Raw genomic sequence first — 24718 nt, 5'->3', positions numbered from 1 at the left:
TCTGAGGTTCTTTCAGAGGCAACCACCTTTGTGTGGTGGACAGATTTATTTTAAAAACACACCCCAAAAAAGGAATCTCAAACAGGGTTTTGTTCTACGCGCTAAAAAACAGTAATAGTCCTCTTGTGTTCCTGTAGTTTTGCCTTCATGCTCGCATTAGACGTTTCTGTGTTCATATGTAACATGAACATGACGAAACATGACACTCTGGAGAGGTTCGGCCCACGGGAGCACTGGCTAGCCTAGCCTTCTGTAGGCATCATGCAGATACATCTTTAACTGCTTCAAGAAAAACAGTAACATACTACGTCCTAACATAGCAGGCAACAACAAATGTTGCCCTTTAAAAAACACATGTGCATATAAAATACAACAGGGATGTGGGATGTGTGCTGCGCAGATGACATCAAAGAAAACACCCCTCTGTGTTTCTTCCACTACTGGGGGAGCTTTTATGTTGAGAGGAGATGAGAAGGTCACTTCAGTGGCAGAAGGTGTAAAAAAAAAAGTGACTAATTGAAGAACTGTTGGCTTGCTGCCATGGTGCAGAGCATGCAGATAGTAAATATGCTTTGAGGAGGGAGACCGAAAAATTTTCCACTATAATGTGATGCTGACACAAAGAGAAAGCCCCAGCAGAGGTTAGGCAATTCAATTTTCACACCCTCAATAGACATGCAAGCAGGTACAGCATTTTCTATCACTTTTTCATGTATTATGTTAATTATTCAAGGGGAAGAAATTGCATATTTAGTTGAAAGTAGGCCAGCAGTGCTGATGGAATCTGCTACAAAGACGTGATTGTACGAAAAAGGCCTCGGATCTTTCACTAGAAGGAGCAAAGCCACTCACGGACACTTACTCTACTGTACAGCTGAAGCACATCCACACAGCGAAGTCACTACAAAACATATGGCCTGCCGCCTGAAAAAATAAGGCAATAGCGCTCCCTTCAGGTCACTTTAAAGAGTGTTTCTTTAGACCAGTTATTACATTTTTAAAGACTGAAAGGGCAATATGGTACAGGTGTGCTTATTTACTGTAAATATGACTCCAAACACGACGATCTAGTAATTACACCTCTATAGTAGAACTCAAAATAACGATAAGGAATGTCCAATGACTAAAATAAATCTCAATGCTGCTGAATCCTGCCATTGAAAATCTGTTTATATACTCACTGACCACTTTATTTAGTTCAACTACTTATTAGCAGAAATATCTCATCAGCCAATCTTATGACAGCAACTCAATGTATTTAAGCATGTAGACATGGTTAAAATGGGCTGCTGAAGTCCAAACTGAGCATCAGAATGGGGAAGAAAGGTCATTTAATTGACTTTGAACACGGCATGACTGTTGGTGCCAGACAGGCTGGTCTGAGTATCATTGAAACTGCTCATCTACTGGGATTTTCCCATGTAGCCATCTCATCTCGGGTGCACAGGGAATAGTGTGCAAAAGGGAAAATATCCAGGGAGCAGCAGAAAAGCCTCGTTGATACCAGACATCAGAGCAGAATGACCAAACATCTTTGAGCTGATAAACCTTTGCAGCGGGTGGGCTACAGCAGCACGAAGACCACGCAGCTAAGAACGGGTAACCAAGGCTAAAATTTGCATTGAAAATTGGACAACAGAAGACTGGAAGAACGTTGCCTGGTCTGATGAGTCTCGATTGCTGTTGCCACATTCTGATGGTAGGGTCAGAATATGGTGTAAACAATGTGAAAGCATAGATACATCCTGCCTCGTATCAGCGGTTAAGGCTTGTGGTAATATATTGGTGTGGGGAATATTTATCTTCCACTTTTGATCGTAGTTGAATACTATAGAAACACAGCAGCTTAACTGATGAACCTAGCTTGTGTTAATGCGCCATGCCATGAAGCTCAAATCATGTAAAACTGCAGCAACTGTATGACGCCATAATGTCAACAAGGACTGTTAGGAATATTTCCAGCATCTTGTTGAATCTGTAGAGAATGAAGGCAGCTCTGAAAGCAAACATTGGTCCAAACTGATACTAGCGAAGTGTATCTAAAACTGTTTTCAAAACAAAAGGTTTAAAAAATATAAAAATACAATCTTATGACAGCATTAGAGACTTAAGAGTTAAAAGTTGTTTTGCACTTGTAGATAAGTTATGTCAAGTGAAAAGTGAAGTTGATCAGTGCTTTATTTTGTCATTTTGTCAAACAAGAAAGAAAAATGTGCAACTTGTAAACAGTGTTGTGCAAACGTTTTCGATAAGTTCTTGTATGTGGGAGACAAAAGGAAACCGCACAGTGTGATCTGAAATTGTGTAAAAGGTGAATGCAAATGGAAATGTAGTGCATGAGTACGTTGCAAAAGCTATGATCGCAGGGGCTAAGTTATACTAAAGTCACCAAAGATTTTTAAACCTTACCCCAAATAGAAGCTAAGCTGAAGATAAGACAAGATGTCACACCTAGCCAGTCTGAAACAGCAAACGCTCTATTATCTTGTTTGAAAGTGATAAAATGGTGAGCAAACAGACATCCAATCCATCTACACCTAATGTTTAAAGAACAAGGTCTGTTTCAAGGCAACACGAAAAACCACATAGCAGTGCAACTGCCGTACACACTGAAAAAGCTACATCCCACTTTAAGAGGCTACAAAACACTTAATCAACCGCAAACATTGTCAACAGGATCATTTATTTTAAGAAATTATATTAGTATTCAAATGCTCATTAAATTAATCCCTTTCAAAACTGCTTCTTTCTCTAAACAAATATGTACAAAACATCACAGTGAATTTGGTACATTTGGTTATAAAATCTTCAAATCTAATTTAAAAAAAAAATCAAATTTCTAACAACAAACATCTGGAACAAACAAACAAACAAACAGATATAACAATGGTTATTTAAGGCAGGGTACAGGTTATCAAAAAATTAGCCACCCCTCCCCAAAAATCTGATCTACTATGTCTTTTTTGGTCAGCATTGCCATTATGCAACACTATCACAACCAAATCCCAAGAGAATCTAAAGATAGAAAGTTTGATTAAGAGCAAATGATTAAAGCCTTCTGATCAGTGCAGTCTACTCATAAACCCGATTTAGCATCTATTTAATAGCATCTAAACAGAAGGAGAAGTGCAATGGAGTCCAAGTTTCCTTTCACATGCTCTGACTGAAGCATCATCACAGCTTTTTCCTGCTAATGTCTTCTTTAGTGAGATTGTTGCTGTGGTGGACAAATTCAGATAAAAGGCTTCTGGGTAAGAGGTGTACAATGGCCTTACTGAGCACAAAAAGTGCAACGACTATAAAGTCTCATCAAGATAGGAACATCAGCGCAGGTGACAGCACATGGGTAGACAAGAGTGAATGCAAAGGTGGCCTGCACTTTAAAGGTCATTCGTGCCTCTGGGGTATGCAGCCTTCCATCTCCAACACTTCAGGCCAGCCTTCAAATTTGTTTGTTTCTGCGCTGTTCTTTATATGCTGAGAAAACAAAATAAGATACATGTTAAAGGTTAAAGTCATACAAGTCTCTATTGTTAACAGCTAATGACATGAGAATAGTCAAATGTTATGATAAGAAAAGACAAGGACCAGTAACCAACAAAACTGGTTTGTGGTTAAAGATAATCACTCTACAACCTGTGTGTTATCTGACTGCAAAATATGAATCCCTGAATGACTGATTGTGTACAATAGGTATTCTTAGTAATAAAAAGCCTACTGATGTCCAGTGATTCCACCAGTGTAAAATTAATTTAGCTACAAATTACGACTGAGCATACAAACATACTAGCGTGACGCACACAGTTTGCACTGCTGTACTGGTTGTGTCAGCAAGGAACATCTCAGAAGGTTGTATACAACAGATTCCTCCAGTGGAGACTCAGCATCATAGAGCATACCATAAGCGATTTTAAATGAAAATTCTAAACAAAACATGCAGCATAACTATGTTAACTGAACCAGGAAAAGAACCTCTGGGGATATAAAGATTTACCGTCTTACTTATATTAAATGTCGATGCATACATAAAATAGGGCAACTACTCTTGTGCCATGATCCACACAAGTTTTAGACTTTGCAGAGCCATCCAGTGGGCTTGAGTGAACCCTTAGGCAGAGAAGTTCTAGTCAATTCTAGTCTGCAGTTCACGTGTTTCACAAAGCTGTTCCCGACTTTACAGTTGTACTTAACAATGTATAAGCATACTCGTTGGCATTATCGGTTATGCAAAATGCAAACAAATGCCTTCTGCTTTATCCTCCTGAAAACCAAGATAAAAATGAATCTTCCCCTTGAACCTTTTTTGTGATTTCCTCCTGAAGAGTGCTTTTTAGCAGGTAACTGTTAAAATGAAAACGATTCCAGATGTCGTGCATGAGGATTTTGTCTCAATGCAACAAGTGTCCCACTTAATCTTCCTTTGTTAGCAAAGTGTTGCAAACTTTTACACTTTCAAGAAGCCAACACAGCTCAAGTTGACAGCAAGTTATTACATTACTGTAAGCCCAATAAAAGCTGCTCAGTAAGTGTTAATCAACCCAAAGCTACAGCCGTATGAAGTCAGCCCCCAGATATCTGAATTTTTTTTGCAGCCAACCAGAGTGACGCCAAAAGGGAAAAGGGCCATAAAGTGTAGCGGTGCGCACGCACAAATGTCCACCAAGATCAAAGAAAACAACCACAGGATGTAATCTGACAAGAGATTTTGACAGTTTAGCAGAATCATTTGCTTAAGATTATCTTAGTAGCCTAACAGAAATAAAGTGTCAAGCTGTTTCATCCTCATATTTTGCTCTGTGGCTCTGTGGTGTATGGATTTTTCATCTGATGTGCGAATGATCCCTGCTTCAAGGCTGGGACGGGGCACAATCTAAATCCCATGGGTCACAAACCCCTAGTTCCTGTCCCAAGACTGGATAAACAGTAGAGTTTGTTTGAGTGTGTCTTTGTCATAGACAGGCAAGATCTGTTGTGCTGATACACTAGCAAACAAAGGAGCTGCTGAAAGGACCTTCTCATTTTGTTCTTTGTCTAATGTGCTGTAGCTTTGCTGGCAGTTTTAAATTTAAAGACTATAAAGAGTAGGGCTGCAGCTACCGATTCTTTTATTAATCAAGAATTCTACTGATGATTCCATCGATTAGTTGAGTAGTAGGATAAGAATTCCTTTTGTCTTAATAATGAGCAATAATAAATATTCAAAAGAGAAAAACAGATCTTTTAAAATAAAGTGCTCACACCAACACAAATATCTTTCCTAATGAGAGCTTGGGTCAGCATCCCCTCACTTTAAACATCACTCTTGTGGCTAGCTTAGCGTTAGTATGCTATCTGTGCAGGTGTGTGCAAAGAGCTGAAGTTGTGCTCACAGCATAATCCAGTTGTTTTTTTTGTCCTGGGTGTAGTTTGCACTTCACCATTGTGCTCTCACCCTTTTTAAATAAAAGTAATACCCATATCCACGCTGTAGACTGCGTCACTATGTTCCCTCTCTGAATCACAAACGGAAATTATCGGATTGTAGTCAAGTGCAAGTGGAACCAATAAGCAGAATCAATAGGCAAGCAGATTAACAATTGTAGAGATCTGGATCTCGGTTCCCATTCCTACGTACAATCTAAACTAAGGCATAAAACAAAATTGTTACTTCTTGGAGTGCTTTCTGACACTAGTGGGAGGAAAAAAAATGGTTGGATCTCCTGCATGAGGTAGATTAGGTGCGTGTTCGTGTGAATGTGTTTTGTGTGTCTGTATGCTTAAATGTGCTAGTGAAGGAGTAGGTGTGTGTTCCTGTAAGCCTTTAAAGGAGCACATGGTGGGGGAAATGAAGAAAAGCAAGTGTATCAGCATTTTTTGGATGTTTGCCTTGCGGTTTGATCTAAATGTTTGAAGAAAACACACATTAAGATGGTGTAGATGTTAATAAGGTCACTAATAATTTAGTTTCCAGCTTTTACTAAATATGGGATTTTGTGCATCGTCTTACCTGCTCAAATGGACTCTTGGTCTTGATGCCTTTCCCTCCCACAAAGATCCAGTTATCTCGAAAGCCCAAATTATTAATAGCTGAGCTGCCTAGATCAGCAATTAACTTCCTGGCTTCATCATTGAGTCTATATAACAAAGAAGACATATTATTTCATGACCATCCCCGCAACTAGAAATAGCAAACATATTTATTGATTACGCAAGTTGAAATGCTCTTACTTTGTTGCAGAATCATCAAATGAGGCCATCATTACAACGGTCCCATCTTCAATTTCATTCAGGAATTTAATCAAGGGAGCCACATCTATGCAAAATTGACACACGGTTAACAAACTGTATGAACTGGATTTGTAAATGTCTACAAAAAAATGGTTCTCAAGTATACTCACCTCCAGCCCACATATCAAAATATTCTGTTTTGACAACTTCCCCTGTCTTCCCTATGGAAAAACAAACAAACAAAAATACCGTTTTTGAGAATTAGGTTTGTAACTCTCCGAATTTAAAGTGGGGGACTCGAGTGGATAACGTCACCATTAACCAGGGCGATGTTGATTCCTCTTCCCACGTTGTTCTTCACGCCGCTCATTACTCTACAACCAAAAATAGGAAAGGGGGAGAACATATGGATACATTTAAATATAAAAGCATATAAACTTAAGGAAATGAGTGATTTATAGAAGGATAACACTTCATAACATGTTTAACATACTATAATGTAGATTTCCAGACAGCCCAGAATAATCAGACAACACTTTCTACCACACAAGTGAGTCTTTCTTTCTTATAACACACTGTCTCACATCTTACTTACACTTTGTCCTCCAGGCAGATTCTGGGCCCGACCACACTGGCTGCACCACTTGCCATCTTGAAGGCAAAATGTCCAGCTGAACATGCCTTGGACAGCCCACATTTATGCCTGACAGGCTTTGTTGCTGAGAACACAAAATTCCATTTACCCAAACAGCACAGTATCAGGTCACAGGTAGTCCAATTACATTGTTTAAGGCTTTTCACAAACAGGCACAAGTACAGGTGATCAAGGAATGGTGCAGCTTGAGCTCATCTAAAAGGAGTCTATTTGCACATGTAATGCAATAGCTAAGCTTAAAACACACAGTTAAACTCGATATCTAGATGTTTTCAAAAGGATTTAGCTACATTACAATCTGAGACAAGCTCCTTATTACCATTTTTGTTCTGACTGTTATAGAGATAGATAAAAAAAAAAAGACAGAGGCATATCAAAACACACGAGTAATAGAGAATAAAAAGAAAAAGTAAACAATTGAGAATACTTACAAATGTCATTTTCTGGTACAGATCTTGCTGAAAAGCAAAAAAAAGATGTAGATGTAACTAGACTTTATAATATATAATATATTTGTAATTAAGAATATAAATAAGATTTATATTATATTTTTATAAATGTTTATTCAGGTTGCAACAATTAATACAGATAAGTAATAAGTGTGCAACATTTTTTGTGTCAAGACAAACTAGAGGCATAAAAAATTACAACCATCAGTTACAGGAGTGCAGAGGATACTTTAAATGTGGAGGAGTAGCGGCTCTACTCTGAGCCCCTCCTGGATGGCCGAACTTTTCACCCTATCTCGAAGGGAGAGGCCAGTCACCCGTCGGAGAAAGCTCATTTCTGCTGCTTGTATTCACGAGCTCGTTCTTTTGGTTACTACCCAAAGCTCATGAACTTAGGTGAGGTTAGGGATGTAGATTGTTTGTTAAATCAAGAGCTTTGCTTTTACAGTCAGCTCTCCCTTCACTACAACAGACCGGTCCAGCATCAATCTGTCTATCGATCTCTCACTTGTGAACAAGACCCTGAGATACTTTAACTCCTTCCATCCGGGGCAGTAACTCCTCCCTGACCCAGAATGGGCACTCCACCCTTTTCCGGCTGAGGACCATGGCCTCAGATTTTCCACCTACAAATTCTGCCCATAAAAATCATGAACAGAATCTGTGACTTAAGGCAGCCCTGGCGGAGTCCAACATGGTAAATGGTAAATGGCCTGTATTTGTATAGCGCTTTACTTAGTCCCTATGGACCCCAAAGTGCTTTACACTACATTCAGTCATCCACCCATTCACACACACATTCACACACTGGTGATGGCAAGCTACATTGTAGCCACAGCTGTCCTGGGGCGCACTGACAGAGCCGAGGCTGCCGGACACTGGCGCCACCGGGGCCTCTGACCACCACCAGTAGGCAATGGGTGAATTGTCTTGCCCAAGGACACAACGACTGAGACTGTCGGAGCCGGGGCTCGAACTGCCAACTCTTGAGCCACGATCACCAAAGGGAACAAGTCCGACTTTTTGCTGGCTTACAAGACCAAGCTCTTGCAGCGGCTGTATAAAAATCAAATGGCCCGTAGCAATGAGCCAGACACCCCATGCTCCCAAAGCACCTCCCACGGGATACTCCAAGAAACATGGTCAAATCCCTTCTCCAAGTCAACAAAACATATGTAGACTTGTTGGGGAAACTCCCACGCACACCCTTAAGAAACATCAAGAGGTTAAAAAGACGCATTTTAAAAATTTCTCCACTATCAAAACATGATAATGAACTCTGAGTTCACGATATAAATGAATTTTTCATCTTCTTCTAAAACTGTGCCAGACAGATAGCCACAGGCAGATAACCATCCTGGAGCCAGGAAAGAATAGAAGGGCCTGTGAGATAAAATACTGGCTGGCAGCTCTCAAACTGACTTTAATCGATTAAAATGAATAATTTATTAATATATAGTAAACAATACATATACACTGCATTACATCCCATTATATCATAAACTAAAACCTGTGGCTTACATTTTTGTCTTTTTCCTGTACATAAATAAAGATTTTTTTTTAAAGCCATAAGGTGCTGACCCAATGAATAAATAAAAAAATAACCAGGATGCAGGACATGCCTGGCTTAAACTGTCCCTGGGGACAGAGAGTACACAAAGTAAATGACTGTCCTGTTTCCTTTACAGATGATTATCTCCCAACTACACAGCTGTTCAACCCCGTCTTACAGGAAACGTTACTCACAAATCATATTAGCCAGTTTAAAATCCGCATTAATCTCGAATAGCTGAAAAGCCAAGAAGACAGCCAGGAGGAATCCAATGACCAGCACTGTCAACTTTAAAATTCCTGTGAAGAGAGGGAAAGCGGAGAGGTGCGGTTAATCAGCCATCTGAATCACTGCGCAGATGAGAAACTGTTTTAAATAGCAAATGTGAGTTTGCTTAAATATTTATACTAAATATATCTGACTTACCGTTGGCTCTAACCATCTTTGCGAGTCTCCAGAAGATTTTACAAACAGCTGTCAACCTGTAATATCAAATAAAAGTGTTAGGTGGCAGGTCATGTGTATATCTGCGTGGCTTTACATGGTGGTCTAAAGAGGGAAGTTAGCTTGTGCTGTGTGTTATTTATAGGAGTGTCTAATGCTGAAAGTTGACACAGTGACCTTGCACATTTTCTAATAACTAGTTATTACGACCGAATTAACTAACAATGAACTCAGCTAGCGTAAGTTTGCATAGCATCATGTAGTACATTTTTAAAGCTATATTTTGAAAAGCTAACTAGCTTTTAACCCTGTGGACAACTTCTTCGTCTTTGACAGGTTTTACTCACTGACACTGGAATGACTGCACCTCAGCCTCTACAAAAGAAAAATCCCTAGTTGAGCTTTGAGATAAATGTTCACGACTTTCTTACCTGTTTACGTAGCAAAATAGCGGTGGACGCTCTGGTGTGATTCTTTTAGGACAGGCTGACTAACTTATGATGGTGGTGCTGATACGCGTCATGACAGCTGGACTGTGGAGGAGGCGCAAACCGTGAAAGCGAGGCGCCACTCCTCCGGAAAAAGCAGAGACGAACCGGAAATAAAGCGCCTTGAGAGTACAAGAAAGAGTAGCTTCCGTAATTATTATCAGGTTGTCTTCCCCCCCCCTACTATTAAACAGGCAATTTATATAATTTCTTTTTAAATGATTGAATGTCAATATAACTTACTAGATTTGGAAAGAGTAATGATTGAAAATGTGGTATTCCTGACAACAACAAGACAACCTTTGGTAAGTGTATATATATATATATATATATATATTAGAAACTGTTTACCTTGCCATGCCTCGTTGTAGTTTATTTTTAGTAGTGAGCCATCTGTCAAAATATTCACTATGTCACATCAACTTCCTGTTGAATCTTCTTCTTCAGTCATTTTACATGGGAGAGATAAAAGCGTCAACAGCGCCATCAAATGGACATGTTTTAAGCGGAAATTTCTTGGAGTATAATTTAATCTGTAATATTGTTATGTAGACTCAATAATATGCAGAATTTGTTTCATTTTAAATGTACATTCTGTTTTGGGTTTTATTTTTACATTGTACAGAAGTAAAATGTGTTAAACATGTAAATCAAGAAAACATACATGTGTAAAAAGGAAAAAAAAGGAAGTGAGCTCAATAAATTAAGACATTCAAGACATTTGGGGAGCTTCAATAAAAAAAGAAAATCAAGGCAACATGCAGTCCACTTTAGTGCAGCTGGCGTCAATCATATCTGCTGTGTCATTCAATGAGATCCTAGAAAAACGAGAACACAAAATGTATGTGTGAGAAAAATTATATCATCTGGAAAACATTATAAAACAGTGCTAAATAACGTCTCGATGCATGCTCAATCATGTTGGTAAGGAAATCCCAAAAAGTTGATTCTGTTCATCTGGATGTAGCGTTTTCAGTGGGAGAAACGTTTCGTCACTTATCCAGGTGACTTCCTCCTTCAGTCTGAAGAAGAGATCAATCAACCTTTTGGGAGTGCTAAATAACACTTACATCATCTGAGTCCTGTTGGCAGGCTGTGCTATTGCTGCTCGTGCCGCTTTCATGATCAACTGTTGTGGAGTTTTCATCATCCTGGAGTCGAAGGTTGGCGAAACGATAGATTGGCGTCCTGTAGCAGACAGTAGGAGACCACCACGGTCAGAGATTTCTGGGTGCTTAAATTTGAACATGCAGCAGATACCGTATGCGTGCCTCACCTGTTTCTATAAATCACTCTCCTGACAACAATCACAGCGGAAACAATAGCTATGAGGACGATGATGACTGCTCCTGCACACACCAGGATCAACACCAGCTTTTCTCGCTGGAAAATACACGAAAAGGTTGATATTTAACCAAAAGAAGACAATTTTTAAAAAATGAAGCAAAGACTGACAGAGCACAATCAATCAAACCTACTGACCGGTGTGTCAAAGTGTGTGACTGAAGATGTGGACTTTGCAGGAGGAGCAGGACTAGGTTTAATACCACAGGCTTTGACTGTCTGCTTTATGAGCTGAGGACTGAACCCCCCCTCACACCTATCACTGGGTACCTTGCGGTACCTACAAAGACAAAAGAGAATAGAGTAAGATTTGCATGTGGGCATAAAGGTGGTGTTTCTTTTTGTTTTATGATGGCAATTACCCTTCTGTCAGAAGCTCATCCTCCTCTCCATTCAAACAGAGCTCATAGGTTTTATTTGCAGTGCTTGGCTGTCTCACACACTCTGAGGTGTTCACATGGCGATAGTAACCAAAGTCGCTGTAGTAAAGGAGAAAAAGGAGTTTTAGTGCGACCACAACATGCTTTTCTCTTCTTAAATTCACATACAGTACTGTGCAAAAGTCCTTATCTATATTTTGCAATAAAATGGGTGCAGCAAGTTATTAAAACATGTGCAAAGACACATAAAAATGTAGTATATAAGAAAAAAAGAACACAGTTATGCTGGGTTTGGCTAAGAATTCAATTAAAATGTTTTAATTTTGTTTTAATTTTATTGTCTATTATGTGCAGACACAGCATCCCTTGAGTTAGATGCCTTTTTTGTGCTTGAGTGATTCACACGTTTTCCAGACAGAGCAGCATTGTGTTTTACACACTGTAAGAACACTGGTCTCTCTTGGTTGCTTGCTGCAAAAAGAAGTTCATGATCGTCTGCTTTCTCATCCCTGGCAAGGAAAACACTCAGGTCACATTTGCCATTGCTACACTCTGATTTAAAAGTCACAGCCATTAACTAGATGCCAAAAGCCGAACAATGGTGCCTTTCTTCATTAAAAAGGAAAACAAGCAAACAAACAGAAAATGTAAATGAAAAATAAAAAGCTGATCTTGAACTTCTAGTATATGAGTGAAGGCCATGGAATTTTGAATCATTGCACAGTTAAGATAAAGTATTATATTATTATTTATTGAGCAAATGTCTTGACTAACCTCTCATTTCTTTTTTTTTTTTTTTATAGGAAAATGGGAAATAGAGTTTGTACACTTCTGGCGAGGTTAAATTTGGTAACACCATCCATAGTCTTAAACAGAGCCTGAAGTCTCTTCAGCAAACCTTCTTCTAATTCCTTTAAGTAGTTTTCAGGAATAAATCTCCAGGCTCCTTGAAAGACATTCAAAGCTCTTTGGATGTTTCTGCCTTTTGCTCCATTGTCCTTTAACATTATCCTACACTGCTCCAATAATACTGAGGTCTGGGCTCTGGGAAGGCCAATCCATGACTGATGGTGTTCCATTGTGTGTTTTTCCATCCTGGTATGCTTTTACTGCATTCACTGTGTGTTTTGGATCACTGACATGGTGAAAATTTAAGCCACTGGCAATCAAATGCTTTCCTCACCCTAAACCATGACAGAGCATCCACTGTGCTTTACAGATGGCTGTCTCTCAGGTACATCTTAAGAACATGATGTTCATATACTGTTCATCTATACTGTAGATAGCATTTTTTTAAGTCTTCTTTTGAAACCTGCCCACTTTCATCACTTTTTTAAGTGGCTTGACAAATGGTCAAATGGTGACTGGAAACGAGTGGAAAAGCTGCCAGTGTGCAAAGAAAAAATTCAGAAAGACCTTCAGAAAGCCTTGAGAACTATTGCTCAAGGTCATTAAAAAAACAAAGAAAAAAAGAAAACAGTCTGGCTCACTGGAAGCAAAATATAATGAAATTAAAGGTGGCTGATGACTTCTGTACTGTGTACCTCAGACTGGGCTTTATAACTGCACTACACACCAGAAATCTTGCTCGTGATTTTTTTTTTTTCCCACTGTAATATATATATAGTAATACAATAATATGTATTACGTTACAGGACCATTTTAAAAAAAACAATCCAACATACCACAAGAAATCTTCTCTGGTGCACAGACAAGGGCTTTGCTTTTTCTTCACCACAAAGCTTCGCCCATTTCGGCATACAGATTGCTTCTTTAACCTCCTGTAGGTCTCCTTAACACCCAGGACACATCCATTTCTTTCTGAGCCCCCTCCTTCTGTTGAATGAGCCAACCACTCTTCATAGTCGTTGTCATTACCTGATGAATGCAGTGATTACCTATTTAACTGTCGCTAACAATCCTTTAAAAAAAATGCAAGTTTAACAAAACCAAACCTACAATGTAAATAAAGCAGTTTTAGGCAATGTTAGTCAAACTAGTGACGCATGTGTCTGTCCCAATGCTTATCAGATTACTAATGTAAGTGCAAAACAGCACCTGCAATACAACAAAGCAAAATGCCACAGGGGAAATATCAAAAGTCCTGGGAAACTTGAAAGTATCTATCTTTTCACCACCAGATAAAAGGGTGTGGTTTAATTACAGCATAATGTGAATGAATAATGTGAATATCACTATCTCACACAAATTGAAGAGAAAAAAGCAAAAACAAAATGCAAACAGGTCTGTCTTCTTCTTCAGACCTGCCTTAAAAACAGAGGTAAAACAAGAGGAATGTGTTTTTACAGGTTTTTAGAGGTTATGGAAAATCCCTGCTTCTGTAATGGAAAAACAGCTACTAAAAGGCAACAACTCACACGCATCTACCACCAGGTGGCAACACGCCATAAAAACGAACAACAAAGAGTGCACTGTACAGTGTGTAGTCGTAGATGTTACTAGACTTACATTCTCTGGTAATGAGACTCTGGAAATCAATGGTGACTGCTACCCACATGGGCTGGCCGTCTTCCTCGGGTCGGAAGCCCCAAACACTGACGGTCATGGCATTGGTCCCTGGCTCAGACGCCAGGCCTGCGAAGAAGAAGGGCTGATCCGTAAAGTTATACAACTTCCAGCACTGACCCTCATCCGTTGAGAATCTGGTGGTGAAAAACAGTAGAAAAAGAGAAAATTTTAAATCTAAGAAAACACTTTCTGTCACTTCCCTGTGGTCTTTAAATGAGAATAAAGTACTTGATAGTCTTGACTTGTCCTTCACGATGGGCCTCCACAGCCACAATTAGACCCCCAGAGTCCAATATAGTGTAGTGATGAGGACCCCTCAGCGTCCCCCTCCAGTTATAACCTCCATCTGAGGAAACGAACACGTCGGGGTGCTGCGATGACGACAGAGAGTCACCCACGCTGCCTGTTAAAAAGAGGAAATCATCTGTATGTGTAAATTTTACACAATATTTGATGCAATGGTTTGGACTGAACCACTGAAAGTAACTACAGATCATTTACCATGCGCAATAACCAGACCAACAGCAGCCGGCTCAGACAGGGTCACCATGGGAACTATATGGTTATTACGACTGTGTTCCCCATGTATATGGAGATTGCACTGGCAAAAGAAAAAAAAGATCAAAATGAAAACACATACATACACACACATAAAAAAAAATTTTCTATGTAACATACACTCTTGATCTTGTCTCCACAGTTTGTGTTCTCGGGCTTGTTAAGCGGTCTCCACGTCCCTCCTCTGTTAAATGAAATGACAGATTTTATACGGCCATCTGAAAGAAAAACAAAGTATTCCCGTCAATATTCAGTAAGTTCAATCAGGAATTCAGATATAACTGTCATTATGCACTCTTTGTGCTCTGCTCAGGCCATGAACATGCCATGACAACATCTCTGTAAAGTTCAGTAAGTTTCCCTACTAATTTCTTTCTTTCTTTCTTCTGTAGCTTTTATGAGCAGGGTGGAGTCCACCTACTCTAGGTGTTACAAACAGGGGTGTTTATCTTGGCTTTTGTTGTTTCCTCATGTCAGCAATCAACTCCTTAGTTACGATAATGTTGGGTAATATTTTGTTCTCTTAGCACCGCACTGCAATATTGCTGATGATAGTGTTGTCAACCACAGACTTCACAGTTATTGGTTGAGCACTAAATTGCAAGCAACATGACAGCGTGTCCAAACTCCTCAATTAAAACACTTATAACTCATAAAGTGTCACAAAACAGACAACTGGGGGCTGCATTTTGGGGGTTGAAATCAAAAGCTCTTGGCGTAAAGCCATTTTTTACAAGAATTATGTAGGAAAAGCTACAAGACAGAAGAGCCATACAATACCTGTATGGGGAATCTTACCAACGTCTAGCTTATTAGTGAGGTACACTCCTCTCAGTGAAGTAATGTTGGTGAAGTCACTCTTTCGATGTCCATCAAACAGGTGGCGCTCTAGAGATTTAGAGAACAAGATCCCACGGTCGTCTGAGGTGTACATGGTCCCAAAGAAGGTGTCTGAAATAAAACGGAAAGGGGAGAAAAGCACGAATGTATCTCACAAAATTACAACGTATTTTAACCTCTCCTATGTAAAGAGTTGAATTTTTGCAAAAATCTCAAGCCACCCGTCACGAATTTATATTTTGCTAGAAAAATAGTGAATCAGTGCAGTTACTTATTGAAGCACGTGCAGAAGAAAACGGGTTCTAGCACATTTGAAAGCCAATATTGCAATGATCTTGTTGTCTGGACTCTGAGTAGGTTAAACCAAGGCTGATAGTGTTAAAAGCATTGATTAATACCTTGAGTTAGGTGCTATTCTTGTGCCTGAATGATTCATAGGCCAGTGTTAAGTGACTTAACAAAAAACAAATGATAAGGTTGTTGTGACGACAACAACCTGCATCTGAACACAGCCAAGACCAAGGAGATGGTAATCGACTTCAGAAGAACAAAGCGATCTGAGCACTCTACCCTCTACATTGATGGGGAGGAGGTAGAAAGGGTAGAAAGCTTTAAGTTCCTCGGAGTCCACATCTCGGCCGACCTTACCTGGTCCACAAACATCTCCCACCAGGTAGGGAAAGCACAACAAAGGCTGTACTTCCTCAGGAAACTACGTCAGGCCCAATTACCCCAAAGACTGCTAGTAAACTTCTACCGCTCCACCATTGAGAGCCTTCTGTCTTACTGCTGCACACTCTGGTTCAACTGCTGCACTGCGGAGGACAAGAGGAAACTGCAGCGGTGGTGAGGGCAGCAGAGCGGGCAATCGGCACTTCACTAACCCCCTCAGAGACATCTATACTGGCAGACTTCAGCAGAAAGCCAGCATCATCATCAAAGACCCCTCGCACCCTGGACACTCACTTTTTCCCCCCTTCCTCTGGTAAACGCTACAGGTCCATCAGGTCGAAGACAAACAGACTCAACAGAAGTTTTTACCCACAGGCTGTCAAACATGCCCTACCTCCACCCTGATTGGAGGATAACTGCACTGCCAACACTCATGGACATTACACCTTATTTATAAATCATATTTCTGTTTATACTTCAATGCAACCAACACCCTTACCTCTTTAAACTGTATTTATTATAACATTATTTAGTATAGTTCCAACAGCACCCCCACTCAATGTGCAATATCATCCCCCCACACACTCAATGTGCAATATCACTGATCACACTGCACCTCTCAATGCACCTGCTAGTTAGATGGCATGTATGTGTATGTATATAGATGTAAGCGTGTATGTGGAAATATGTGTGTGTATGCATGTACGGATGCAAATATGTATATATACATATATGTATGTATGTGCGTGTATGTTTGCAGGTGTATGTATAACTTGTACATATCTTTCTTGTGTAAATGTAAATTTGTCTGTTATTGTGTAAATACTTACGCTATTGTGTACTCCACACACATGGAGAGATGCCAAACTGCCTTTCACTGTTCTTGTAACAGTGACAATAAAAAGCTATTCTATTCTAATAAAAAGCTATTCTATTCTATAATAATAAAACATCTCTCCATCACCTGAGGGAGGTAAGCTTTTGAATGTGTGTCCTCGTGTGTGCATGTGTATTTGTGTTACACCCCGATGCCAAGATATGCTTATCAGCTTTTGCAGTGAAACCTAAATCTTCCTCGTTTCAGCCAGCAAAAGACAAAGTCACCCCACATCACCCATGCACCACTATCTCACGCAGGTGTGAGCCCCAAAATTATGTTATACTAAAAAGTGAATAAAATGGCAACGGAATGAGGAAGGAAAAGAAAGAGGGCACGAGGTGCAGAGGGAGAGAAAAACAGAGAAAGAAAGGAACAAAGCCACGAGATCTAGAGTTGCATGGACAAACACACACTCAGTATTATGGACTGATTTGTCAGCAAAACCAAGAACTTGTGAAACCAGTCTTGCCTTTACAGTTGAAGTTTTCCATTACAACAGAAAAAAAAACACTGATATGCTGTGAGGACACGTTTGCAAATATGTGCCATTCATAGGGTTAATTTTTATAGGTGTGGCTTTTTGAATGGAAAACATTTCCAAAGATATTAAAAGGTCCCATATGCGGGTTTATGTATCTGTCTGATACCTCCCGGGTTGTCCACGTGCAGGAAGAGCATATCTTCATCTCCATCCAGGATGGAATAAAACTGCAAACAGAGACACACATGAAAGTAGAGAGCAGATGTGGACGAGAAAACACACGCACACAAAAGAGATGACTCATTGAATTTTTTGCAATAAATCTTGTCTAATCTTCATGAGACAGAATGTGTGTTTGTGCTGTCAACAAGATGTGTGGGTGTTTCATCAGAGCAGGTGTGTGTGCAGCTGGTGTTGAAAGGGAAGATGTTGTCACTGATGTTTTTTCCTCATATCAACCAACTTCCTTAATATCCCAGCCAACAGAAGTATCTGCATTTATCTTTAATGTTCCCCACCCATAAACCTGACACGAACACAAATGGAGCGCTGCGATAAACATCTCAGTTATCATTTTAAAAAATTCCTTACAAGTGCCAATTAAACTCAATTTAAAGCTACTGTGTTGTGCTGGGGGGAAAAAAAGGTAGAGCCATATCTTGCTTATTGCTTTAGAATAACTTACTAAGAACTAAGAGCAGTAATAATACTATATGTTTGAAGGGTCAGTGATATGTGCTGATAAAAAAAAGCAGACAAATGGTTGTGCACTTTAGTGGAAGGCTACATTTCGGTGTTGACTAGACAATCTGTTTTTAAACACTCAGTGCAGGAGGGGATTAATAATGAGGGCAAAAGCTGATGATGCGTGGAGTTCACACATCATCAGCTTTTGCCCTCAGGCAATTCTGATGAATTTACCTACAGTAGATTAATTAGATCTGAAAAAAAAAAGCCCGAATCTACCTACAGTAAATTCATCAGAGTTGCCTGAGGGAACACATCATCAGCTTTTGCCCTCAGACAAATGTGATGAATCTACTGGAGATTCACCAGAAAGCGAAAACGTTGCTGTATATTCATCAGATTTGCCTGAGGGCAAAAGCTGATGGTGTACGGAGTCAAGTGACTCCAAAAATCATCAGCCACACTTTTGATTTAATTTTCAGCCTGTTACTGCACTACCGTGCTGGGCGACCCTTGAGAAACTTCCCTAATTTTGGTAATATATTTTGGTACCAACACCAAAATATTACTAACACATTAGACCGTTTTCATTAAGAGAGTGCTATACTATGCTTTGCAACACCTCAAAATCTCCCAGGTTGATTAGTTTAAAGTAACTCTTTGAAGGCACTAATTAGCTCTACTACAACTTCCACAGTGTTCACTGTGACTTTCATAAGGTCTCATACTGTTTGTTGCCTCCCAAGAGGTTTTTTGGCTTCATTGTACATAATGTTGCTTTCAACAAAACACTTTATGAGTTCTGTGCCACAGTTACTTTTTTAAGTACTTTCAGCTGCCCACGTATTTCCCATGTACAGCAAATGGATCCACATGTGTGGTTTGGCACAGATTCCACTTTTATGCAGACTCTGGATCAGATCTAGGAATACAATACTTGTGAGGCTGAGCTTGTGTTTTCTTCCAGAACTGAACAAGGTAATTTTACCATGTAAGGTGAATGTGTTAACCTCTACACTACAGAGGTGCATCTATATTGTATTTAATATATACATGAAATTATATACAGAGGATGCAGTATAGAAATGTTAACAACACTAAAGCCAAGGAAATCTGCACAGGCTCTTGGATTTTACCACTGGGGATCTGCACAAAGATAAATATTAAATACTTTTGACTCTGAGTCAAACAAAGCTGCTCTAGTAGAGCCCAAGATTAAAAATGGAGCCGAATTCATGCAGAACAGATCATCTTTTAGTTTGAATGATAAGTAAACAAGATCTGTCTGTGTACATCCTCGGTTGTCTGGGTCATGATAATCTTAAGCACTTAAAATAAAGTAAACTTAACTTCTGTTTGTGAAAACGTTTTGCCGCTCATCCAAGAGACTTCTTTAATTTTAAAAACTGATGAGTTAGATCATTGCCCTGGAGGTTGTCCCAAGAGTTACTGACTAAGGCTGCATGAGGGTATGGGGGTCATATGAGGTAAGGAGTGAATCTAGGCTGTCAGTACCACCTCTCCGTCAGTTTTTAGAACTTATGAAATCTCTTGGATGAGAGAAAAAAAATGACTTCATAAATAAAAAAGACATCCAGCTGCCTTCATTTCAAGCGCTTAAGAAGTAAACAAGATCATACATTTGACTGCCGGGTGCTACAGTTACATTTTGAATACTACCAAATATAATTGGTTTAAGACCTACCTGTAGAATATTATTAGATGTTGTTGCTAACACACTCAACAGAAATCATGGTTGATGTTTTCTCTCACCTGCTCAGTGGATGCAGAAGGCAGGAGTGCTTGACTGAAAGTATCTCCTTGGTCTGATGAGAAATACATCACTCGAGGAGATCTCTAGGAGAAAAATAATGCATGACTATATAGATCGAATATATACTACTCGATAAACTAAAGTGTATAAATAATGGTCCAGCCATCTCACCGGGTCTTCCATAACGGAGAAGAAGAGAAACGCTCCTATGTAGCCAAAACTGTAGATGTCCTCATGGATTATGGTGAAAGTCTTCCCCAGGTCCTTCGTTCTTTTCAGGATTAAATCTCCCCTCTCCTCTGCCTCAACTGTATCGACAAATGACAATAGTAATACAAATAAGTTCAATAAGAAATTTGCACTTGCCTAAAACACATTTAAGCTCATTGCTCATCCGCATACAGCATGCACCCTCACAAGCAATGAATGTTTTGAGTGAAAAAAAGTACTTATATTTATTTTGAGCTTGCGTTTCAGAAATTAGGCTATGATATACACAAAAGTAGTGTTTTACACATCTGACGGACAAGTGAAAGTTGTCTGGTTTGATCCTGGAAGGAGACGTAGATCCTTTTGGGGTTGTGTCAAGAAGGATTTCAGTGTAAAAATCCACCAAATCAAAAGCTGTGGAGGGTAAGGCAATAGTGTTTTCTCATATAGCTGTCTAAGAATAAGCACTGCTCTACTTACAGATTTAGTCATCTTAGCAATTATAAATTAAACTCAAGCTCAATACACTATACTCTACCCCTCAGTTCCTCATACAACTTGGTAATTTATTTACTTGTTTTGCAGTGAGCTTATAGCATGTCAGTTTTGAGCTTCTTCAGTTGCTTTATTGTTTTATTGTACTTTAATTGCTTTTATGCCACCCCGTAATCAAAGGATTTTTCCTGTGAGATAATAAAGATTTTAACTTGGCTGCAAAAACCATAAAGATGCAGATTAGATTAAACATTAAAAGCAGAATTCTTATGACTATGCAAACACTGTTTCACACAAAATAAAAACATATAAACACACTAGAATACAGACAAGCCTGTATTACAAAGTGTCTGATCTTTAAATCGCACCAGTTTTACAAAACCCTTTAATAGCTTTACAGGTTCTTACCTGCATCTACTCGACTGCAGCTGAAGAACAAGTTTATGCCAGCCCCCCTAATGGAAAGAGGAAGGGAAAAAAATTACAAACACCTCAAAATTTCACAATTTTAATAGGTCCTGTTTCTTTTTCAACAAGCATTTATTGCTTCAGAAAAACCTTGCTCATATCATCTCAGTTTATTCAAAGCTAAGTCCCACATGTTACGCATGTCATTATGCATTTTCCAGTGCTGTTACTATATTTGTGCTACAGAGCTATCCACTCTATGATATAATGAGTAACTCTTTTTCCTTCTTTATTCTCACCATGAGAAAGAATGCACTCCATCATGAACTTTTGTCCACCAGGCCCCAAAGTCCAGAGAAAGCCAAAGACCGCCCTGAAAGTCAGGAAACAGAGCAATGTTTACACTTTAAGGAGTGTTCCTGATGTGTGTTTGTGTGGATGATAAACATGTGTGTCTGTGTGTTAGCAAGGAATATTAAACAAAGCAACGGAAACCACTAAGGGACTTTAAAAGTTCAACAGACTCACATCAATGCTTAGGGCCACAAGATAGTCTGGGTTGGAGAAGTGGTACGCGATAGGCTGTGCCAGGTGAAAGGGCAGTTGAATGAACTTGAAGGTTGCACCAGCATCCGTGGAGGTGAAGATAATCCCGCCTGGATTGTTAAGCACGGGTGTGTCGGCTGTTAAAATCACCTGTTAGTGAAAATCAATGGAAAACAGCTCAGAGATGGAAATTTGATTAGGAATTTTAGCTTCATCAATAACTTTTGGGAGTTTCGTGCAGAATTTTCTGCTTAAATTTCAGTGCATGCAAGCTCTGTACTTGTGATTTCATGAACTTGAAAGAAAAAAAAGAAAGACGAAAACCATCCACTTTCTCAGCTAAAGATTCTGCTTGCATAGCTCCGTGCAATATAATCAGTCTGTGGACAAAACTGTAAGAACACTAGTGGTTAAGACTCAAGCCGATTAGATGTCAGTATACACACCCACAGAAAAGTGTTAGTAAGAGTGTAAAATAGTGCTACTTACAGAGATCCCAGGTCCAACACTGACTCCAAATTCCTCCTTAATAAAGGTATGGTTGATGCTCTGAGAAATGTCACGAAAAGATTTGCCATAATCCGTGCTGATGAGAGAGGAAAGACGGTTACGTTTTGATTGAGGTACCCACGGTAGCTGCTGATCAGATTCTAACTCACCTTCTGTAGAGTCGTGTGGAGCCTCCTTCATTTAAAGGATGAACAGGACCACTGATTGTTGACAGCACCAAGACCACCTATCAAGTGAAGAAATATAGTTACAACTTTAAAAACTGGGTTAAAAAGTCTCAGTTAGATTAAGACGATCCAGTCTTATAGCACACTTTAATTTGACTTTTATTTTAAACCAGCATGTTGTCTAACATGTCTCTTACTGCGCAAAAATCTGGTCAAGTCTGTGCTTTCATTCTATAAACAAATCCTTTAAGTGCAAGATGGAAAGCTCAGAGATTGTGACCTCTGTAAGAGCTAATGAAATGTAGGTTTTTCTTATTTTTTCCTTAACACTTCATTACTATATTCCAGTTGTCACTGACAAAACTAGTAAGATAAGGATAAAACCAGGGGTATTGTGAAATTACATACCCATGGATATTAAAGAATGAGGAAAATTTGCTGTGTTTAAAATCAGCCTCAATTATATTTAATTCATTATTGTACATTGATGCATATTTGTGTGTTGTGGCACTTTTTTTCGTTTATAAAATCTACCTTGAATTCTATTGTGCCCCTGTGATATATAAGAGGCTATATGCAATAAACTTTCTGTATAAGAAGCTACTCACCCCTGTATCATCACCAACCCATGTGAGAATTACATAGGAACCATCATCGCCATTAAAACCTGTCTAAAATAAAGAGAGAGGAAAAAAACTCACACATCACAAAAACACACCTAACAAGCTAAATTAGATCTCTTCTCACAATTTCCTGTAATTTTCCCAATAATACTCTTTGTCAAATGTGTATACGGGCTTACATAATTATAATGTTCATTATACGTGTTTGTATTACTTTCGCTTGTTTGAGAAACCCTGTTAAGCATTGCAAAACACAAATAAAAACTGGTACCACATTCAAAGTCCTGGAATCTGTTTCTTCACATTTAATAAAAGGCACGACGGACATTGCACCTGCCTATATTGACCAAACTCTTCCCAGCATCTGAACAATGTCGAATATCTGAAGTGCAGCTCACCTCGTGTGTGTTGTCATCCAGAACCTCGTGTTCGGCGGGGGTGAGGAGGAGCCGACAGGAGGTAAAGGGAGGACCACGTGAAGGCTTGGAAGTACCTGGGGAGCTGCTGGCATCCCTCCTGGGGCGACGGCGCATTCGGCCCTGGCTATCACTATGCTGAGTCCGGCGGAAAGTCAGCGTCTTTCCCTCCCTGATTCTGCATTCAACTCCCATAAGAAGAACGACGGACACCCCCAAAAGCACCAAAAGTCTCCAGATCATGTCGACAGTGATGTGACTGCAATGAAAAAAAAAGCGTCCCACTGACCGATATGCCTGGTAATAATGACTCACTTGTTGTACTCTAAAAGTAAGTGCTTGGACGGGTCATTAACATAAAAAGTGCTGCGCTAAGTGGCACTTTCACCACCAGCAGGTGCTTCTGCCCGCATCCTGGTGACCTAACCTAACTGCAGGGAGAAAAAAGTTTGGGGGTGTTTGTCTTAAAACAACAAATTAATTCGTGATTCGTTCACTTATCGTCAATAAATTAACAAATGAATTAACAACAACAAAAAACAACTGGAATTCACATTTACAGAAGTTAAGGACATTTTAAGGACAGCTTTGAAAGAAATAAGAGGCGTTAATGTGACATAAAATCGCAGTAGTATGGGCAGGTTAACGCAAGAGGTCGACATGTATTCACTTGTGTTGCTCCCAGATGTACATGATAGGCTATGGTGGCCAAAATACTTGAGGGAATTATGGCTATGATTCATCTAGTCAAGTTGCTACGACGTCATGGTCATGTCCTGAACAAGTCAGATCTAAGGAATCAGAGGGCTGGGGCGGTGCCAGAGAATTACACAGCTGCTTTAACCGCGGGGTGATTCAGCTGTAACAGGCTTTCCCTTTGGGATAAGTTTCATTTGAAAGAGACCATTTGAGCTATTACAGGAACTTTCATCTTAACATGTATAGAAAGCGAATTAATACATTGGTTTCAATTAGGAGTAAAGGTAAAGAAAATTTATTATAATGGTCCTGTATGCATTTAAGGGTGGGAAACCGAAACCACTGAAGTGGTAAAACAAGACATCTAATAATTTGTGAGAACTGAAGTGTGGCACATTAGTTAAAAACACAAAACATAATCTTCTGATGAGTCACCTCTAATGACTTGGTTTTAGGTACAACTACAACCCTTATAGTGAAAAAGCACCCGAGATATTGGAAAACTGACAGCAACACGTAGGGGCGCCACCAATGGGTGGTCAGTGGGGGGCACTGGCCACCCACCCAAAATTTGCTTTGTGGGAGAGTGAATCTTAGGCTACGTCCGCACATACCCGGGTATTTTTGAAAACGCAGATTTTTCTATGCGTTTGCACCTTTCGTCCACACGTAAACGGCATTTTCGGTCACTGAAAACGGAGATT

The 24718-nt window shown here is 39.5% G+C and overlaps 2 protein-coding genes across 2 annotated transcripts; both read right to left on the bottom strand.

The window, feature by feature from the left end:
- Positions 1 to 2664: 2664 nt before the first annotated feature.
- fam3c (FAM3 metabolism regulating signaling molecule C) lies at positions 2665 to 9875 on the bottom strand. The gene is made up of 10 exons (XM_031758640.2): positions 9739 to 9875; positions 9290 to 9345; positions 9058 to 9162; positions 7294 to 7320; positions 6803 to 6926; positions 6523 to 6581; positions 6378 to 6428; positions 6208 to 6292; positions 5987 to 6113; positions 2665 to 3477 (listed from the first exon to the last, which is right to left on the bottom strand). Exons 2-10 carry the CDS (start codon positions 9303 to 9305, stop codon positions 3388 to 3390), a joined length of 684 nt encoding a protein of 227 aa, XP_031614500.1. The 5' UTR covers positions 9306 to 9345; positions 9739 to 9875; the 3' UTR covers positions 2665 to 3387.
- Positions 9756 to 23876, bottom strand: si:dkey-159a18.1 (sortilin). The gene is made up of 22 exons (XM_031758654.2): positions 23298 to 23876; positions 22885 to 22947; positions 22259 to 22335; positions 22089 to 22185; positions 21582 to 21749; positions 21353 to 21426; positions 21054 to 21100; positions 20112 to 20248; positions 19940 to 20023; positions 17646 to 17706; positions 15405 to 15557; positions 14727 to 14824; positions 14550 to 14649; positions 14277 to 14451; positions 13989 to 14182; positions 13205 to 13397; positions 11502 to 11618; positions 11278 to 11419; positions 11072 to 11178; positions 10866 to 10983; positions 10147 to 10613; positions 9756 to 9880 (listed from the first exon to the last, which is right to left on the bottom strand). The coding sequence occupies exons 1-21, from the start codon at positions 23556 to 23558 to the stop codon at positions 10599 to 10601; spliced, it is 2481 nt and encodes an 826-aa protein (XP_031614514.1). The 5' UTR covers positions 23559 to 23876; the 3' UTR covers positions 9756 to 9880; positions 10147 to 10598.
- Positions 23877 to 24718: the final 842 nt, after the last annotated feature.

The sequence above is a fragment of the Oreochromis aureus genome, linkage group 17 (genome assembly GCF_013358895.1).
Source record: "Oreochromis aureus strain Israel breed Guangdong linkage group 17, ZZ_aureus, whole genome shotgun sequence".
NCBI classification, from domain to species: domain Eukaryota; kingdom Metazoa; phylum Chordata; class Actinopteri; order Cichliformes; family Cichlidae; genus Oreochromis; species Oreochromis aureus.
Note: the sequence above shows the minus strand (reverse complement) of the source record. Positions and strands in the feature narration are given on the sequence as shown.